Raw genomic sequence first — 15,164 nt, forward strand, 5'->3', positions numbered from 1 at the left:
GGGGGAGAAAAAAAGAAAAAAAAAAAAGAGCCCAAGTACAACATTTTTATTCCGTTCATACAAAAACAATGGTACTACCTCACAAAACATCTGCACCTAGAATCTGAGAGAAAATTAAAAAGATGTACAAAGAAATAAAACAAAGAAAACAAAACAAAACAAAAAAAAAAAAAAAAAAAAAAATTACATCTGACCACATGCCAACACTGCCAATCAGCCCCAAAGCCCCTCTCACAGTAGCTCAACACATCCCTCCCCCTCACTCGCAGATGGAAAGAGTAATAGCTGGGGATGCACGGGCTATGAAAAGGTACGCAAAAATCAGAATGTCTGATCTATATCCCCTTCCCCGACGGAGCCCCTCCCTCGCTGGCGAACTCAAGGGCTGGAACGGTGTCCGTCTCGACGATTAGTATGGTCGCTCTCGTCTGTCGTCTCTGCGGTCACCTCTGAAGAGGGAAAAAAAGAAGATGAATCGTTAAGATCAACACCCACTTGTGTCATTAAAATAAGCCTCATCATCTGAACAAAGACGAGGGTGAAATATGGTGTTCATTTCTCCTCCGCTCACGCCATCCCGCTTTAGAAAAATCAGTAAATGAAAGCAGAACGTCCTTCCTTTAACAACCTCCTTGACTAAAGCCCCACTTCACCTTCAGTAAGTAGCAATAAATTAAAATGTGCAAATATCCAAGACCCTCAAGTTGCACAAAAATGTTAAGTGAAGGTTGTTGCATTCATATTCAGACACTAGACACATTTTACACGTTGGCTTCTTTATAAGCAGGGAAAATGGCTAAAATGGCTCCTTGGCCAGAACTACTATCCTTTTAAAAAGAGCCTGGGAGCTAAAATCAAACTAAATATCTGATCTGGAATTTAGAGAGCATGGGAGGAAAAATAAAAATATTTGTGGGTGTACTTTAAACCAGAGCTGTGTCCCAATTACATATTACTGACCAAATGTATTCAGTACTACTATATAATATTTACAGGATTATGCAGTTACAATGCCAGAAAAAAAAACAAAAAAACATACCTAATTATTTTACACTAATCAGAAATCATACATCTGTCATTGTAAACTTCAGGATGTCACTGCCAATTCTGTAGTTTTGAGTAAATCCTCTGTACCCTTTGTGTATTACATTGTGGAAGAATGATAAGGAGATTTAAAAAAAAAAAAAAAAATCTGATCAGCAGATCATTTTGTCACCTTTACAATATGAAAACACTAAACACAAACCCTGCTCAGCTTTATTATGTAGTTTAGATCTGGGATCAAGTTACAAATTCAGACTTAGTCTCATTTCCGCCCTCTTCTGGTCACACAGCAAACTGCAGATCATACATTTGATCATATCTAACAATTGACAATTATTTTAATTACCAATTAATCTGCAGGTTTTCTTCATTAATTAGTTTATAAAATATCAGAAAACAGTAAAAAAAAAAATCCCTTACAACTTAAAGCCCGATGCTTGAAGATATTCAGTTTACTTTCATATGTGACAGATAAAAAAAATCTTCACACTGGAGAAGCTGGAAGCAGCAAACGTTTGGCATTCTTGCTTAGAAAAATGACAATTATTTGATTATCAAAATAGTTGTTGATGGACTAATCGATTAATATACTACTCGTTGCAGCTCTAATCATATATAAATCTTGAATGGGCAGGTGCGAGGAGTGTGCCTTCAGGTAGTAAATGTATGCATGTAAAAGACAAAAGAATCTTTGTTTTTTAACCCACCTTCCTCCCATTTTGTAGCCTCCTCCAAATCCACCGCCGCCGCCGCCGCCTCCGTAGCCCCCACGGTCTCCACCACGGAAACCTCCACGACCTCGGAAGCCGCCACCTCTGTCACCTCCGTAACCACCTCTGCCTCCACGATCTGCAAACAATCATCACTGGTGTCAGTCATACAGGATTATGGAGGACACACTGGGGGATTCTGGCAACACAACTATCTTCAGTATTTAAATGACGTATAAAGTACTCACCTCCACCTCCGTATCCTCCATCTCCTGGTTTGGGGGCTCCGCACTTGTTACACTCCTGCCGCCGTGCAAAGTTCATGTTGCCGCAAGAGCTGAGGACAGAATAGAGATGAGATGACCTTTTTATCCACACCTTTCAACTTCACAAATGTTTTGTCACTCTATAAAATGTATATTTCTGGAGCCCCTTTCACACATGCACTGCAATCCTGAAGTTATCCGGAGAAGCTGTGTGTGAGAACACAAATGACCGAATCAGTCGAACTGGACATTAAATGTACTTTACGCTACCAGCTCCTTAGCACAAAGTCCGTGTAATGTTCGATTGAGCCCATGTGTGAATACAGCAGTGAATTCACATTGAGCGAGTGGGCACCTTGATAACGTTTCCATCATGCGGCTGGCGAATTTGACCTGTAACAGATATTGTGTCTCCTGCAATTTGAAACCCGCAGTATGCCATATTGCAATTTCAATAAAAATTTGATTAATTGTTCATCCCTCGACTAAACCAAACTGTGTATTTCCAGTAGGTGAGAATACGTCTTGACACTGTCAATCTCCTGTTGTGTGGTACATGTGTGAAAAGGTAACTCATATGAGAAAACAGCTTTAGTTACATGAAACCTTCTCATACAAACCTGTTGGGACACGGCCAGTCTCCTCCCTTAATGTCAAAGTTAGGGCCTCCACCACCACGACCTCTGAAACCTGACAGACGATCAAAAAGCAGTTCAATTAAGAAGCTAGACGATTGAAAAAGGTTCGTTATTTGAGCCCTGAGCCAGCTCCCATCACCTCCTACCCACCTCCTCTCCCGCCTCTTCCACCTCCTCCTCTCTGTGTGAACTCAGCTCTGCGGGTGGCAAATGATACTTTGATGGATTTGCCCTGGAACTCCTTGCCTGAAATGAGAAGAGAGTGTCAGTTTTAGGGATGCTGAATCAGTAGAATTAGAGAATTTCAAAGCTTCGGGATAGCAATGCTATTACCATCAAACCAGTCGATAGCAGCTTTGGCAGACGGCGGGTCATCAAATGACACTGTAGCTTCTCCCTTCGGCCGACCGGTGACTTTGTCAGAGTAGATGTTGATCATTGGCTGGCCAGTCTTCTTGTTCACCTGAAAGCACAAAATGAAGACGTCTGATTCTCAGTGCTTGCGTTTATCATTTCTACACCAGTTTAGACCCAGATATCAGGCATTTAAACAGTTAACACAATCAATCTCTAAAAGAACTGGTTCAAAGTTTAAAAAGAGTTACAAAACACAAAAAAAGAATATCCTTTACAAGATTTGAATGAAAACAGCAGTGTGATAGCTCTGACAAATACTTCATTTCATGCATTCACAAAAAGAAGAGGTGGTCATACATTTGCTGTTGAATCAAGCCTCGACAGTCATTAGGATGCATTATGGTGAAATTTAATCAATCTAGGAAAGGAAATTAGTGACAACATGCAAAGAGACTAATTTAATACCTTGATGATTCCAATTTGCTTGAAGAAATCGCCGACTTCCTGAACTGTGACATCTTCTCCCAGTCCCTGGACAAAAATGGTGTTGTTGTCAGAGTTGTCCTGCTCCCCAGCTGTGGAAGAGACCAAAATGGAGAGAAGACATCAGAAATGATCACATTTTATATAATAATTCTTGAGGAGATAGAACAGTGGAATTTACTAAATAAACCTGATTTCCCCCCCCTCCCCATCAGCCAAAATATTGTCCGAGGGACTTCAATAAATACATAATCAACTCTGACACTAAGTTTAACATCATAGACTTCACTTTAAAAGAGACTATGACAATACCAAAAAAAACAAAAACATGAAGACTTGCTCCGGCCATTAAAAGGATAACCACATCCTGCTCTGATTACAGCAGCTATGGACAGATTTTAAATTATGACTGACTAATCAGTGCAATCCTAATTAACTGGTAATGTAACTGGTGTCTTGGGGACGTTCTTTACCTGGTTCATCCCTTGAGCCGTAGTCTCGAGAGCCTGTAAAACAGAGGAGAGGATGGAAGAGAACACTTGAGCAAGAAATCTTTAATCATCTGTACTGTTCCATACAAATTATTAACTTCATCCCTACTAGTGCATAATGATAAAGAAAATTAAACAAAGTCCATGTTTACAGCTCGCTCTCTGACAGGTGTTTTCATACCGTTGCATCACATACCAACACCTTTGCACAAGAACACAATTGTTCTGTTTTTTGACCACCACCAAAATGTCTCCAGTTTTAGAAAGTTTTCCTTCTTCGTCCTGGGAACACCTCTCATTTACAATCAACTCTCACCTTCATGCAACAATACCATTATTTTACAACTCAGGCTCCATGTTTTTCTTTCTTTACCATATCTGAAGACATTTATGAGAAATCCTGCTAAGAACACTAGGTGGAGTCCCTTGGGATCTGGACATGAAAATGGTGGCATTCACTGAGTTTTTTTTTTTTTTTTTTTTTTTTTTTTAAATCCCCCTCTTTTTTCCTTTTCTGCTAACTCAAGTTCTTTCCTCCCCCACCGACACAGTTCTGATGCTCGTCACTTACCACCGTAATTTTTGAAGCCACCACGGTCACCACCTCTGCAGAGGAAAAATTGGAGATATGATGGCTTTTCCTTTGTCCCAACTGAGAGCTCAAAGCTCCCCTACATCCCCATCAGTATGCACTTCTGCCAGGGTGTGCGACTACGGTGGAAATGTCTCACACGAGGAATGTGTTAGTCTTTGACATTAGAGATCAGTGGACAGATAACTAGGCAGCTCTGACTGAACAATCAGGCAGACGAGTGTAAACAGTTATCACAAGTCACTGGGTCACCAGTTAGAAGTTCACCGAATTTAATTGATTTGATTTTTTTTTTAAATTTTAAATAAAACATGACCAGATTGGATACCAAGAGCTGGAAAACCAGCTGAATTTGTTTTGTTTTTTTTAACATGATGGGCCAAATTGGTGTGAAGGGGTATAGCAACTGATGAGCAATCTTCCACTGAGTGCGTATATGAGATCTTTTAACTGAGGTCCATGTTATAGTTCAATCACTCTGAACACCTGTAGTATAAAATGTAGATCCATGTTAACACAACACACATGTTCGCCATTGTCAAATATACAACACTTGAATGAAACCTGTTGAATGTGAAGCAGTTGCAGATGTGGCTCCAGGTGTAACGGCAGCATTTCGATGGAGTTTCCATTGTTCAAAAACTATTGTGTGATCCTCGGAGCACAAGGACAGACCAAAAATAAGCTTCTGGTAATTGACAAAGTATGGCTGCTGGAGATTAATTTTGATTAAAAAGTTAACAGTACAACAAAAATCCTGACTGTTTGGATCAAGGGTCAAATTACCAAATGTGATGAAAAGCTGCATTACTTGGCTTTCACTGATCTTAAAGATACATGAATAAAGAAGACAAAACAACTGTTTCCAGTTATGTAAAATTCACAATGTAAACTAGGAGACAAGACAATGTAGAGCTTTCAAATTGTAGCAAAAGCCAAAAGTCCAAAAAGTGAAACTAATTTCAAATGCACTTTTTGGCTCACCTCAGAAACTGATGGTCAACTGATCCAATAACTAACCTCAAAAATGTTCAAGAGCTAATTTTGTAGTCCTTACAAAAAGGGAAAGAGTCCAATTTACAACAGTGCAAAAGGTGGTTTATCATAGTACGCATCTTAATGTGGTGAACAAGTTTTCCATGTGTAAAGAAAGCACATTTATGCATTTTAACCATCAGCTACAGCACTGTTCTTATTCACAGAAGCAGCCGTTTATGTTGAGCTCCTAATTTTCAATATATTATTTAAAACTACCTCATTTCTGATGTAAACAGCCTCTGAAACTGACACAAGAGATGTCCCTTAAGGCCAATTCATACTTTCGGCGCCCACATGGCTGCAAGGGTCTGAGTGACATAAATGTTACCATCTGCCTGTGTCCGTGTAGCCCTGAATTTGTGACCATGTGGAGTGTACGCATAGCAAGCGCGTCAACTGTGCATATGCTAGAAAAGCAAACAAATCATTGTCTTGTCTACTGTATGTATGTACTGAGTTTCTGTTCATTAAGCTGTCACTTTTCTAGTTGTTCAGCAACATACAGGAACTCCTCATCTGCATTCAGACTGAAAACAGCGCCATGTAAAACACCACAAGGGGCTGTGTTGGTGTGGGCGTGTTGTTTAAAGTGCTGGTGAGACAACGAAATACAATCCAGCAAGTCCGGTTTAAAGCCTGATTAGAAAAACACTGCACGGCGGTTTGTATTACTAACAGACTGGATTTCACAACTCTGGAAAAATATCACACTGCAACCCTGTTTACAAGCGGGCACATGTGGAACATGTCTGTGTTCGTGGACCTCCGAAAAAAAAGTATCAATGGAACTGTGTGTGCGTCCGCAAGACCACAGTCGTCCACAGACACAAAAAGCATGAATTGGCCTTTACTGGTCGGAGAATGGACAAAACCAGCCCTTTGTCTGGCATGATGTTGTTCGGCTGGGTCACTTAGTGCCAATGAAACTCCTGCTTTAAGCAGACGTGTTGTGTCGCCATTTCTTACTTAATACCCCAATGATGACGAGCAGATCCTCAGTGGTCAAACAAGCTAATCTCTGACTGTTATTCACCACTTATGGAGTGTGAAGTGAGTTTCATTTTAAGATGGATGTTGAATTAACACCAGCATGTCTCTTATCTGTTAAACTTCAGAGGAATCAGATTTTTGGAGGGAAAAAAAAAAAAAAAAAAAAAAAGGCTGAGGTTCAGGTATCTGGAGCACAATGCAGAGAGGTGGTGAATATTACCTATGTGATATGTGACAACTTTACATGAATCAGGTTTTGAAAAATATATACCAGAGTTAGGTGATCTGGAGCACAAAGCAGATGGGTGGATAATATTATCTATGTTGATGGTTTATAGTTGATGAGTGATGATGTGTTGAGTGACAACAAGTCATGTCTCATATTTTACAGTGAATAAAAGTACCTTGGGGGCAGTGGCACTGTGCAACTTACCCCATACCAGGAGGTCCACCTCTTCCGCCACGGTCGTATCCACTGCGCTCATATCCACCACTGCGGTCATAACCGCCACGGTCATAGCCACCACGGCCTCTGCCTCTGTAGCCACCTCCTTCTGAACGGTCTCCTTGGTCACGTCCATACCTCCCACCCTGACCACCACTTTCACCTGGTGCAAAAAAAGATGTTTTTAATTTTTTCCCATGAGGACTGGGACATCTCATCATACAGAATACAGATAGTTTATTTTATTTCAAGACCCAGTTCTTCCTACCTTCACTCCATCTTCCATAGCTGCTGCCGCCACCACCACCACCTCCTCCTCCTCCCTGGCCGCTGTAAGATCCTTGTTGTCCATAGCTGTCTCCTCCTTGGCCCTGACCACCACCACCACCACCACCATAGGATCCTTGTCCCTGATTACCACCGTAGGACCCTTGCTGCCCATAGGACCCTGATCCTTGTCCATATGATGATGATGACGACGACGATGACTTGTCACCATACCTTCAAGTGGTTTCAGTAAAATATTTACAGTTAACACGACAGAGGACCCAAATGGTAAAATAAACAGGTTGTGTCTCATGTCACTATTCATGTTCAGAGGCAAACAATGTAAATAGAAATCATGCTCACAAGAAGGGTGAAGTTGTAATATCAGTAGTCTTACCCAGATGACTCCTGTCCATAACTTCCATAGCTCTGTTGCTGACCGTAGCCTCCCTGAGACTGGTTGTAGCCGTCTGTCAAGACAGAAGGATTCACAAAATTCAGAAACATCCCATTTCTTACTATACAGACAAAACAATCTACTGTTTACTTAATTTTAGTCAAGAGTTTGACAGTAGACACAAGAGGTCCTTAAACTGGTATATCAATGACATGTGAAGGAAATATAGAAAATAAGTTTAAATAACTCCCATATTCTGGTGTGATCTGTTAATGCCTCAATCATAAATATCTAAGAATATATCTAACACACATGTCTGAACCCCCTTGAGGTAATCTAACAACAAAGTTGGTCTACTGAAGGTTAGGTTTTGGGTGGGAATTTTAATAAATACGGAGGCATCAGTGCAGTAGTTAATCTAGCCTTTATTGTTTGCAATTTATACCTTGTGTCACAGCCGGCTGACCATAATTACCGTAGCTCTGCCCCCCATAAGAGCCACTGCCATTTCCTTGTCCATAACTCTGCGAACCAGAAAAAACAGTCAGTATTCGAGAGGCAACAACAGGAAATATAATACTTACAATTAACTAACCAATTTAGGAAGGGTCTTACCTGTCCACTCTGCTGACCAGCATATGATCCATAGCTACAATTATAAAAAGCAGTTAACTTTAAATTCATTCAGAACCTCCACACAGTGTGATGTTTTTAGCTTTAAATGGCTAAACACACATACACAGTACCAGTCAAAAGTTTAGACACACCTTCGCATTCACATGAATGAAAAAGTGTTTCCAAACCTTTGGCTGATATATACAGATGTACATTACATATATATATATATAAAAAATACGTTGTATTAATCAGAGTTGACGTTATGCGTTGAATGTTATCCTCGTTACCTTTGTGAGCCACCATGCTGGCCGTAGCCTGAATCTGAAAGTGAGAAAACAATGATTTAACGTTTGAAAAAAAAGGTTAAACAAAAGAACTTCAACCTGCGTGCTAGAGAAGATGGTTACTAAATCAGCTAACGGTGTACGACTGGTCTGAAGGCTGGTGAAAGTAGGACAGCTACACGCTAGCAGGCCCCTCACCACGCCAATGTGATGAAAATGGCGGTCAATTTGGTCTGGGCTTCGGCTAAATCTTGAAACGACACAACCATATCATCGTTTTTTTATGCTGCCATATCAACGCACACAGTTCGCTTTGAGAAAAACGGCCTAAATGCAAATATTGACGATTTATCTTGAAGATACATCTGCTCCGGCATGTTCCCCGTTCAGAGGGAGAAACAATAGCGGTAGCGGTATAAACAAAGACGCCCGACAAGGCCCGACCCTGCGCCGCTTGTAACTCTTTTAATGAACTACGCAGTAACTGCGGGGTGAAAAACAGAGCTGAAGTGTGATTAAGAAATAAACTCCGCACTGTAAGCTTACTAAACCACCCCCCAAATAAAGCTAACTTTATTCTGCTGATGCTAGTTGTCAAATCCGTGAAATAGACGGAGCCCTAGCCCTGGCCTCGCGGTTGGGAGCTAATGCTAACTTGGCTCCAGCATATTCGACCCACTTTACGTTACTCATTCACAAACAAAGCAAGTAAAACTGACACATAAATACAGGAAATATAGACTTACCAGTGGCCATTCTGTGCAGGTATATATACTTGTTTTAAAAATCACTGATGTCTGTTTCTTCTGATTAGCTGATTAAAAAAAACCCGGTTTAAATCTACGCAGCGCTGCAGAACAGAAGTGAACTAAACGACCAGGAACAGCGCCGGGCTTTCTTCCTCTTCTTCTTCGCGTTTATTGGCGGATTGCAACACCAGTTTATATGTGCATACCGCCACCTACCATACCGGGGTATATTTAACGGGTTCCAGTTTACAATAGCCTACTCAAAACAAACAACTATATTATATATAAATGGCTGTAACCAACTTTTTATGACTTTCCTCCACATCTTTTATATGCATCACAGTCAGCTTTATCCAACTTCCATATTGATGTATCTCTATTCTAATCTTGATTACTATTGGATAGTGATCAGTGCCTACTGTTGACAGGTTTAAAACTTCCCAAGTACTAATATCTGCAATTACAGTGGATGTGAGTGTCAGATCTATTCTGTATACTATTATGTCTTGTACCTTTTCCATCATTAATACACACTATATAATAATAATAATATCTTTATTTATATAGCATCTTTAAAAACAGAGTTTACAAAGTGCTTTGACAGACAAAGCAAAGGCAGTACAATACAAAAGCAAAGAAAGCAATAACAAGTCCAACAATAAGAAGACAACAGTAGAAGACAATGAAATACAACAGAGAGATGATAAAAAGATTAAAAGATGATAGAAAGATGATCGAAAGACAACATTACATAAAAGCAAGTCTGTAGAAATGGGTTTTAGGAGGTGATTTTTAAAAAGTTACTGATTTTGCAAACCTTATCTCCTCGAGCAGGTCGCTCCTAAACCCTTATAATCTATGTACTCCTCTATTACAGGCCCATTTGCATCCGTATTAAAATCCCCAACCATACTACTTCCCCTTGTGTCGGCCCACTTGCAGCATTCAATATGTCAGAGCTCAGTCTATTACAAGGGTTACAGTAATTGACTATCACTAAGCTACTCTCAATACTTAAATTATAATTGAGTCTTGTTCTTTTCCTATATTAATTAAATCATAACTCATCCCATTCTTCACAAATGTTGCCACTCCTCCATCTTTTCTGGTTTTCCTATCATTCCTAATTGCTGTTTAATCATATACAACAAAATTCCATTGTGACTTCAACCATGTCTCTTTTATACATATTACATGAGGCTTGTCTGATAAATTTGGAACAAATTCTTGTCCATCAGCAATAAGGCTTCTTGTATTCCACTTTAGAATAACTAAAACCATGAAGAGCCACCAGCTCATGTCTGAGTGTTAGGAGTTTCTCCATCTAACATTTCTTCCACTGCTTCCCATTTTAGTCCTTTAATCCCGATCTATTTCTCAGCTGATTTCAATATGATCTTGATCTTTTTCATCTTCCTGCTCATCTGCGCTGAACAATTTATCACATCTACCATAAACAACACAAACTCGCTCTTGCCCACAATTAGCAGATCTTCCTTTACAGCAAATTTGTCACATCCCTCACAGGGTCTGTTGTTGCTCTCTATTCCCACTGATTTAGGGGCATCTGCCTGCCTGGACACTTTCGTCACTGCCTCTGCATATGTAATCCCCTGGGAGACTAACTCTCTGCTGCTTTCTTGCTGACTTTGCACCCTCGATAGGCTGAGCTGTGTTCTCCTCCACAGTTACAACACTTGAGTTTAGCTCCTTCTTTGCATTTCTCATACTCATGTTCACCTGCACACCTATGTATCTCTGCTTGCCTTTGCAGATTGCTGCTACATGGCCATACTTTTGGCACTTAAAGCATCTCAGTGGTGGAGGAATATATGGCTGAACCTCATAGCCCATATGTGTTGACCTCAGATTCAGGACATCAACACAACCAGGGGAAAACATGGCTCTTAATTTAGAATAACACTGACCTCAAGTGGCTGTTTAACAGCATCTCATTGACTGAAATCAAACTGTACCCCCAGCACTCTTACATATTGTGTTAACGATATTATGCTCTGATTATAGTAATTATCATGCACTTACAATGTGCTTATACTGCTCTTATGATGTTTTTTAATGTTGAAAGAGCACCACTGCAGGCAAAGTGTTACAGCTGCACAACAGACAGTGATTGTGCTCAGTGTTCTGCTTCACTTACTCACTCAGTGAAGATGTGCTTGTGTAAATTCTACTATTTAGTCAGTAAATGGCATTTAAGAAACGTGGCTAAATTCTATTTCTCTGTAAATAACACTTTGAGGGTCCAGGGCCGGATTAACCCGCCAGGAGGCCCTGGGGCAAAAATGAGCTGAGGGCCCCTGTTGACCGCCTTTGCTTCAACGCATGTGTATATGTGTATATAATTAGTGTTTACAATGACCATCAAGCACTGTGCACACAGCAGAATACACATCTAAATCAATCTTGAGCCCTGGAAACCAACCTCTAACTTTGATTACACAAATCTAAACACAAATTGTTTTTGTTTTTTTCAAATTTACTTTGGAATATGCATCATTTAAACACTGTAGCAACTGAAATACAAAAGGTTTTAAATAGTCTACTCTCCTAAAAACGAGAAGACCCACATTTTTTCCCCATTTTTTCCCCATTTTTTGCACTGTGCACATTATCTAACAGAATCTTGTTAACGGAAAGATGAGCAACCCAGATACGTTGAGCGATGTAGGGACCTCTGCCTCCCTGACACCGTCCACATCAGCTCATGTTAGGACAGTTTCCAGTGGAGCTAAGAAAAAGAAAAGGAAGCGAGCCGGTCGTTCCCGGGGATGGAGACTTCTTGGCTGGAGATGGGGGCGCTTCAAATGGGTTCAAAAGAAGAGATGCTCTGGCTGTTCAAGCCCTCATCCACAGAGCACCCAAAGGCAAAAAAGCAACAGTGCAGCCCAGAACCAGACTGGTCAACAGGGAACACCAGTACAGGTGAGATGAGGACAGAATCAGAGAGCTGCAGGGAACATTGGCAAGATAATAACATCAGCTGATATTAGGCCACATATAGTGTGTGTGTTGGCAAAAAGAAATATGCAAAAAAAAAAGAAAGTAGTAAACAGCAAGAAATATCTTAGTGGCAGCAGTTATATGAATATTTGACTTCTCAATTGATCTTTTATAGAATTTTCTGCTTTTATTAATAATTTAAAATAATTTCAGTGCTCAAAATTTACATTACTGTCATAGTGTTTTGTTCAACTGTAAGATATATTTAGTCAGACATATTTATCACAAAATGTTTTTTATGTTATGTGTTGTGCATATGAATATTAGTTCATTTACATTTATTTCATGTTTATTATTCTCATGTATTAATATTGTTACTGGCCTCCAAAACCCAGTATTGGTCGGCCTCTACCAATGACCTTGATAATACAGAGATGAATACAGTGTATGATTTTTTTGTAATAATATGATACTTAACTGTCCCATTCTGCTTTGTCCCTTCTCTCTCTGACATCCAGTCTACCAATGAACAGGACATCACCTGCTGCCAGTGGCTCTACCACGGGGCTCACATTATTAATGACAGCTGCAACATTGAGTTCATGGCCGGCAGAGGTAAGGTTACAAGGGAATTTACCGCTAAGTTATATCCTGTTAAAAATTGTTTTGTCTTCTTTCAGGAAATTACATGCAGAATGGTTTCTTCCGACATGTTGCTATGTATGGAAGTGCCTTCCTGAACAGCGGGGGAGGCCGTCTGGTTGTCGGGGTGAATGAGGACGGAGTGGTTTATGGCCTGTCCTTCAGCCATGAAGAGGAGCACGAGACTCGCCTACAGGTGGACGTGATTCTAAAGCGTCTCCAGCCTCCTGTTCTTCCCCGAAACTACAGCCTGCATTTCCTACCTGTGGTAAAGTCTGGGGTGGAGGCACCTCGCCTCAAGGTGCTGTGCCTCACTTTCAGAGCACCTTCAGCCTTCAGTGAGCCAATCCTCTATCAGACTGAGCACGGGGATGTGTTCATACGGCGGGATGGGAACACTGAGGGGCCCCTGTCTAACTCTGTAATCCTGGAGTGGTCCAGACAGGTAAGAAAGTCCATGACTATATTATCTTACAAAATACATATTTGTATAAAAATGACAAATGCGACCATTTCAAGTGCTGACATGCTGTATGTGTGTGTATTCAAGAAATGGAGTCAAAAGAAGCAAGAGCTAGAACACAGACTGAAGGAGGCTGGGTCTGAGTTGTCCTCATTAACAGCACAGGCGGACTGGCTTCTCCAATTCATCATAACCTTGCAAGCAGAGCAGAGCCAAGCCCACAACAGCAGAGCCCCAGATGTGGCACTGGAATCCCCTCTGCATCCAGAACATGAGCAGATGTGAATTTGTCTGGTTGTGAAGTTTGCTTGAGATGCACAGTAGCAAAATTAATACAACAAAAGCACAGTAACTGTCTTTGACCTCTTATTCTCAGCTCCAGTGACTCAATGCAATCTTTCATCGCAGATTTCTTACAGTCTTTCTGGAGAACAGAAGTACTACAGAACTTGCTGAAACCTTTTCCAAAGTTAAACACTGATTTGTTAGCATAGAAAAAAATGCTGATCTCATGAAAATATTCCACCATAGCAACATACGTACCTACATTATCATAACTTGGTGTCTGACTCTCTGCTAATGTTGATAGTCTGTAATCTCGCTCTCTCACCGTTCGGTCCTCTCTGCCCTGCTGTCACATTGTGTCAAACTGTCAACATTCAATCTGCGATAATCTGGGGTTTATGGGAAATGGTGTTTCTTAAAACCAGTCACAGCAGCTCCTCTCATAAGCAGCAGGCAGTTTAATGAGCCAAGAGTTCAGGAGAAAACTGCTTTTCCAAAAAAAGAAAATATACACTTCCCTAAATATTACTATACAGCCTGAGTACACCAAGTATTAACAGACAACACCCCACATTTATTATACTTCCACTGGAAATATTCTTCCACTCCCTCAAACTGCAGCTGAAGTGAAGCATCAGAACAGAGATACAGACGTACAGCAACAACCTTGTGTTCATTTCATTAACAACAGAAGAAGAAAGAAGTTTTTAGGCAACTTAAAGCAAATACAGTATCTACATGAAAGTTGCCAGTACACAGGGGGAGGTCAAATATATTCTCTGTCTCTAACATTTGATCTTCAGGCCATATTGATTTTTTATGATATGTGAAAGTTGTTTATAAGTTTCATCAAAGGACAGGTTCACAATTTTTCAAGTCTGTCTTAAAACAACAGTCAGATGCCCATATTAACAGTAAAAGAGGTTTTCCTCACTGTAATCATCATGTTCATACTGGCTATTAAAAGATTTGAATGACTGAAGCTTCATATTAGCTTCAGATAAACTTTTAAATACAGTTTTGCACAGAAGGAGTTTTGTGGATTTTTGTCCCCCATCACTTACATTGTGAGTGCATTATGAAGAGACCTTCTAATGGTCAATATGAACAGGAAGAATGATTACAGCGAGAAAAACCTGTTTTTTGGTGGGTTTTTTTTTTTTTTTTTTTTTTACACTTTATTGTGTTTTTAACAATTCTAACTTGTAAAACACAATTCTCCACATAAGAGGCCATACAAAGTATAAAATTTGTAATTATACATTTGTAATAAACAAGCCTACGTTATGACTCTTATCACATAGAGAGCCACTAGAAACCAGAGTCAAATTACTTGTATGTGTAAACACACTTGGCCAATAAAGTTGATTCTGATCATTTCATAACCACCAGGGTCAGATTTCTATAAATCTCTGGACCCACAAAATGTTAACACTTTATAAAA

General features: G+C 40.1%; 2 protein-coding genes across 4 annotated transcripts; one reads left to right on the plus strand and one right to left on the minus strand.

Annotated features, from left to right (window-relative positions):
• Positions 1 to 31: 31 nt before the first annotated feature.
• taf15 (TAF15 RNA polymerase II, TATA box binding protein (TBP)-associated factor) lies at positions 32 to 9,525 on the minus strand. Of its 3 annotated transcripts, none has more exons than XM_044353752.1 (16): positions 9,367 to 9,525; positions 8,624 to 8,657; positions 8,334 to 8,367; positions 8,194 to 8,242; positions 7,719 to 7,791; positions 7,323 to 7,555; positions 7,043 to 7,217; positions 4,561 to 4,595; positions 3,972 to 4,004; positions 3,481 to 3,590; positions 2,992 to 3,121; positions 2,809 to 2,904; positions 2,641 to 2,710; positions 2,003 to 2,091; positions 1,752 to 1,893; positions 32 to 449 (listed from the first exon to the last, which is right to left on the minus strand). In XM_044353752.1, exons 1-16 carry the CDS (start codon positions 9,374 to 9,376, stop codon positions 410 to 412), a joined length of 1,353 nt encoding a protein of 450 aa, XP_044209687.1. In that variant the 5' UTR covers positions 9,377 to 9,525; the 3' UTR covers positions 32 to 409. The 3 variants fall into 3 exon arrangements, with proteins under 3 accessions (XP_044209687.1, XP_044209686.1, XP_044209688.1); XM_044353751.1 differs by having other exon boundaries at positions 8,164 to 8,242; positions 9,367 to 9,524; XM_044353753.1 differs by lacking the exon at positions 4,561 to 4,595.
• Positions 9,526 to 11,881: 2,356 nt separating this feature from the next.
• LOC122984116 (schlafen-like protein 1) lies at positions 11,882 to 13,787 on the plus strand. Its single transcript, XM_044354432.1, has 4 exons — positions 11,882 to 12,312; positions 12,849 to 12,945; positions 13,011 to 13,417; positions 13,523 to 13,787. The coding sequence occupies exons 1-4, from the start codon at positions 12,028 to 12,030 to the stop codon at positions 13,718 to 13,720; spliced, it is 987 nt and encodes a 328-aa protein (XP_044210367.1). The 5' UTR covers positions 11,882 to 12,027; the 3' UTR covers positions 13,721 to 13,787.
• The last annotated feature ends 1,377 nt before the right edge of the window (positions 13,788 to 15,164 follow it).

Source organism: Thunnus albacares, chromosome 6, assembly GCF_914725855.1.
Source record: "Thunnus albacares chromosome 6, fThuAlb1.1, whole genome shotgun sequence".
NCBI classification, from domain to species: domain Eukaryota; kingdom Metazoa; phylum Chordata; class Actinopteri; order Scombriformes; family Scombridae; genus Thunnus; species Thunnus albacares.

What these genes read in the sequence shown, in the direction of transcription:
- taf15 (XM_044353751.1), bottom strand. An exon ending in TCAGCCGGCTGTGACACAAG is followed by an intron (nt 7,792 to 8,163) that starts GTATAAATTGCA and finishes CTGTCTTGACAG; the next exon opens with ACGGCTACAACCAGTCTCAG. An exon ending in GACTGGCCGTGTCCCAACAG is followed by an intron (nt 2,092 to 2,640) that starts GTTTGTATGAGA and finishes TTCTGTCCTCAG; the next exon opens with CTCTTGCGGCAACATGAACT.
- LOC122984116 (XM_044354432.1), top strand. Translation starts at nt 12,028, where the DNA reads ATGAGCAACCCAGATACGTTGAGCGATGTAGGGACCTCTGCCTCCCTG. An exon ending in AACAGGGAACACCAGTACAG is followed by an intron (nt 12,313 to 12,848) that starts GTGAGATGAGGA and finishes TCTGACATCCAG; the next exon opens with TCTACCAATGAACAGGACAT. An exon ending in TGAGTTCATGGCCGGCAGAG is followed by an intron (nt 12,946 to 13,010) that starts GTAAGGTTACAA and finishes GTCTTCTTTCAG; the next exon opens with GAAATTACATGCAGAATGGT.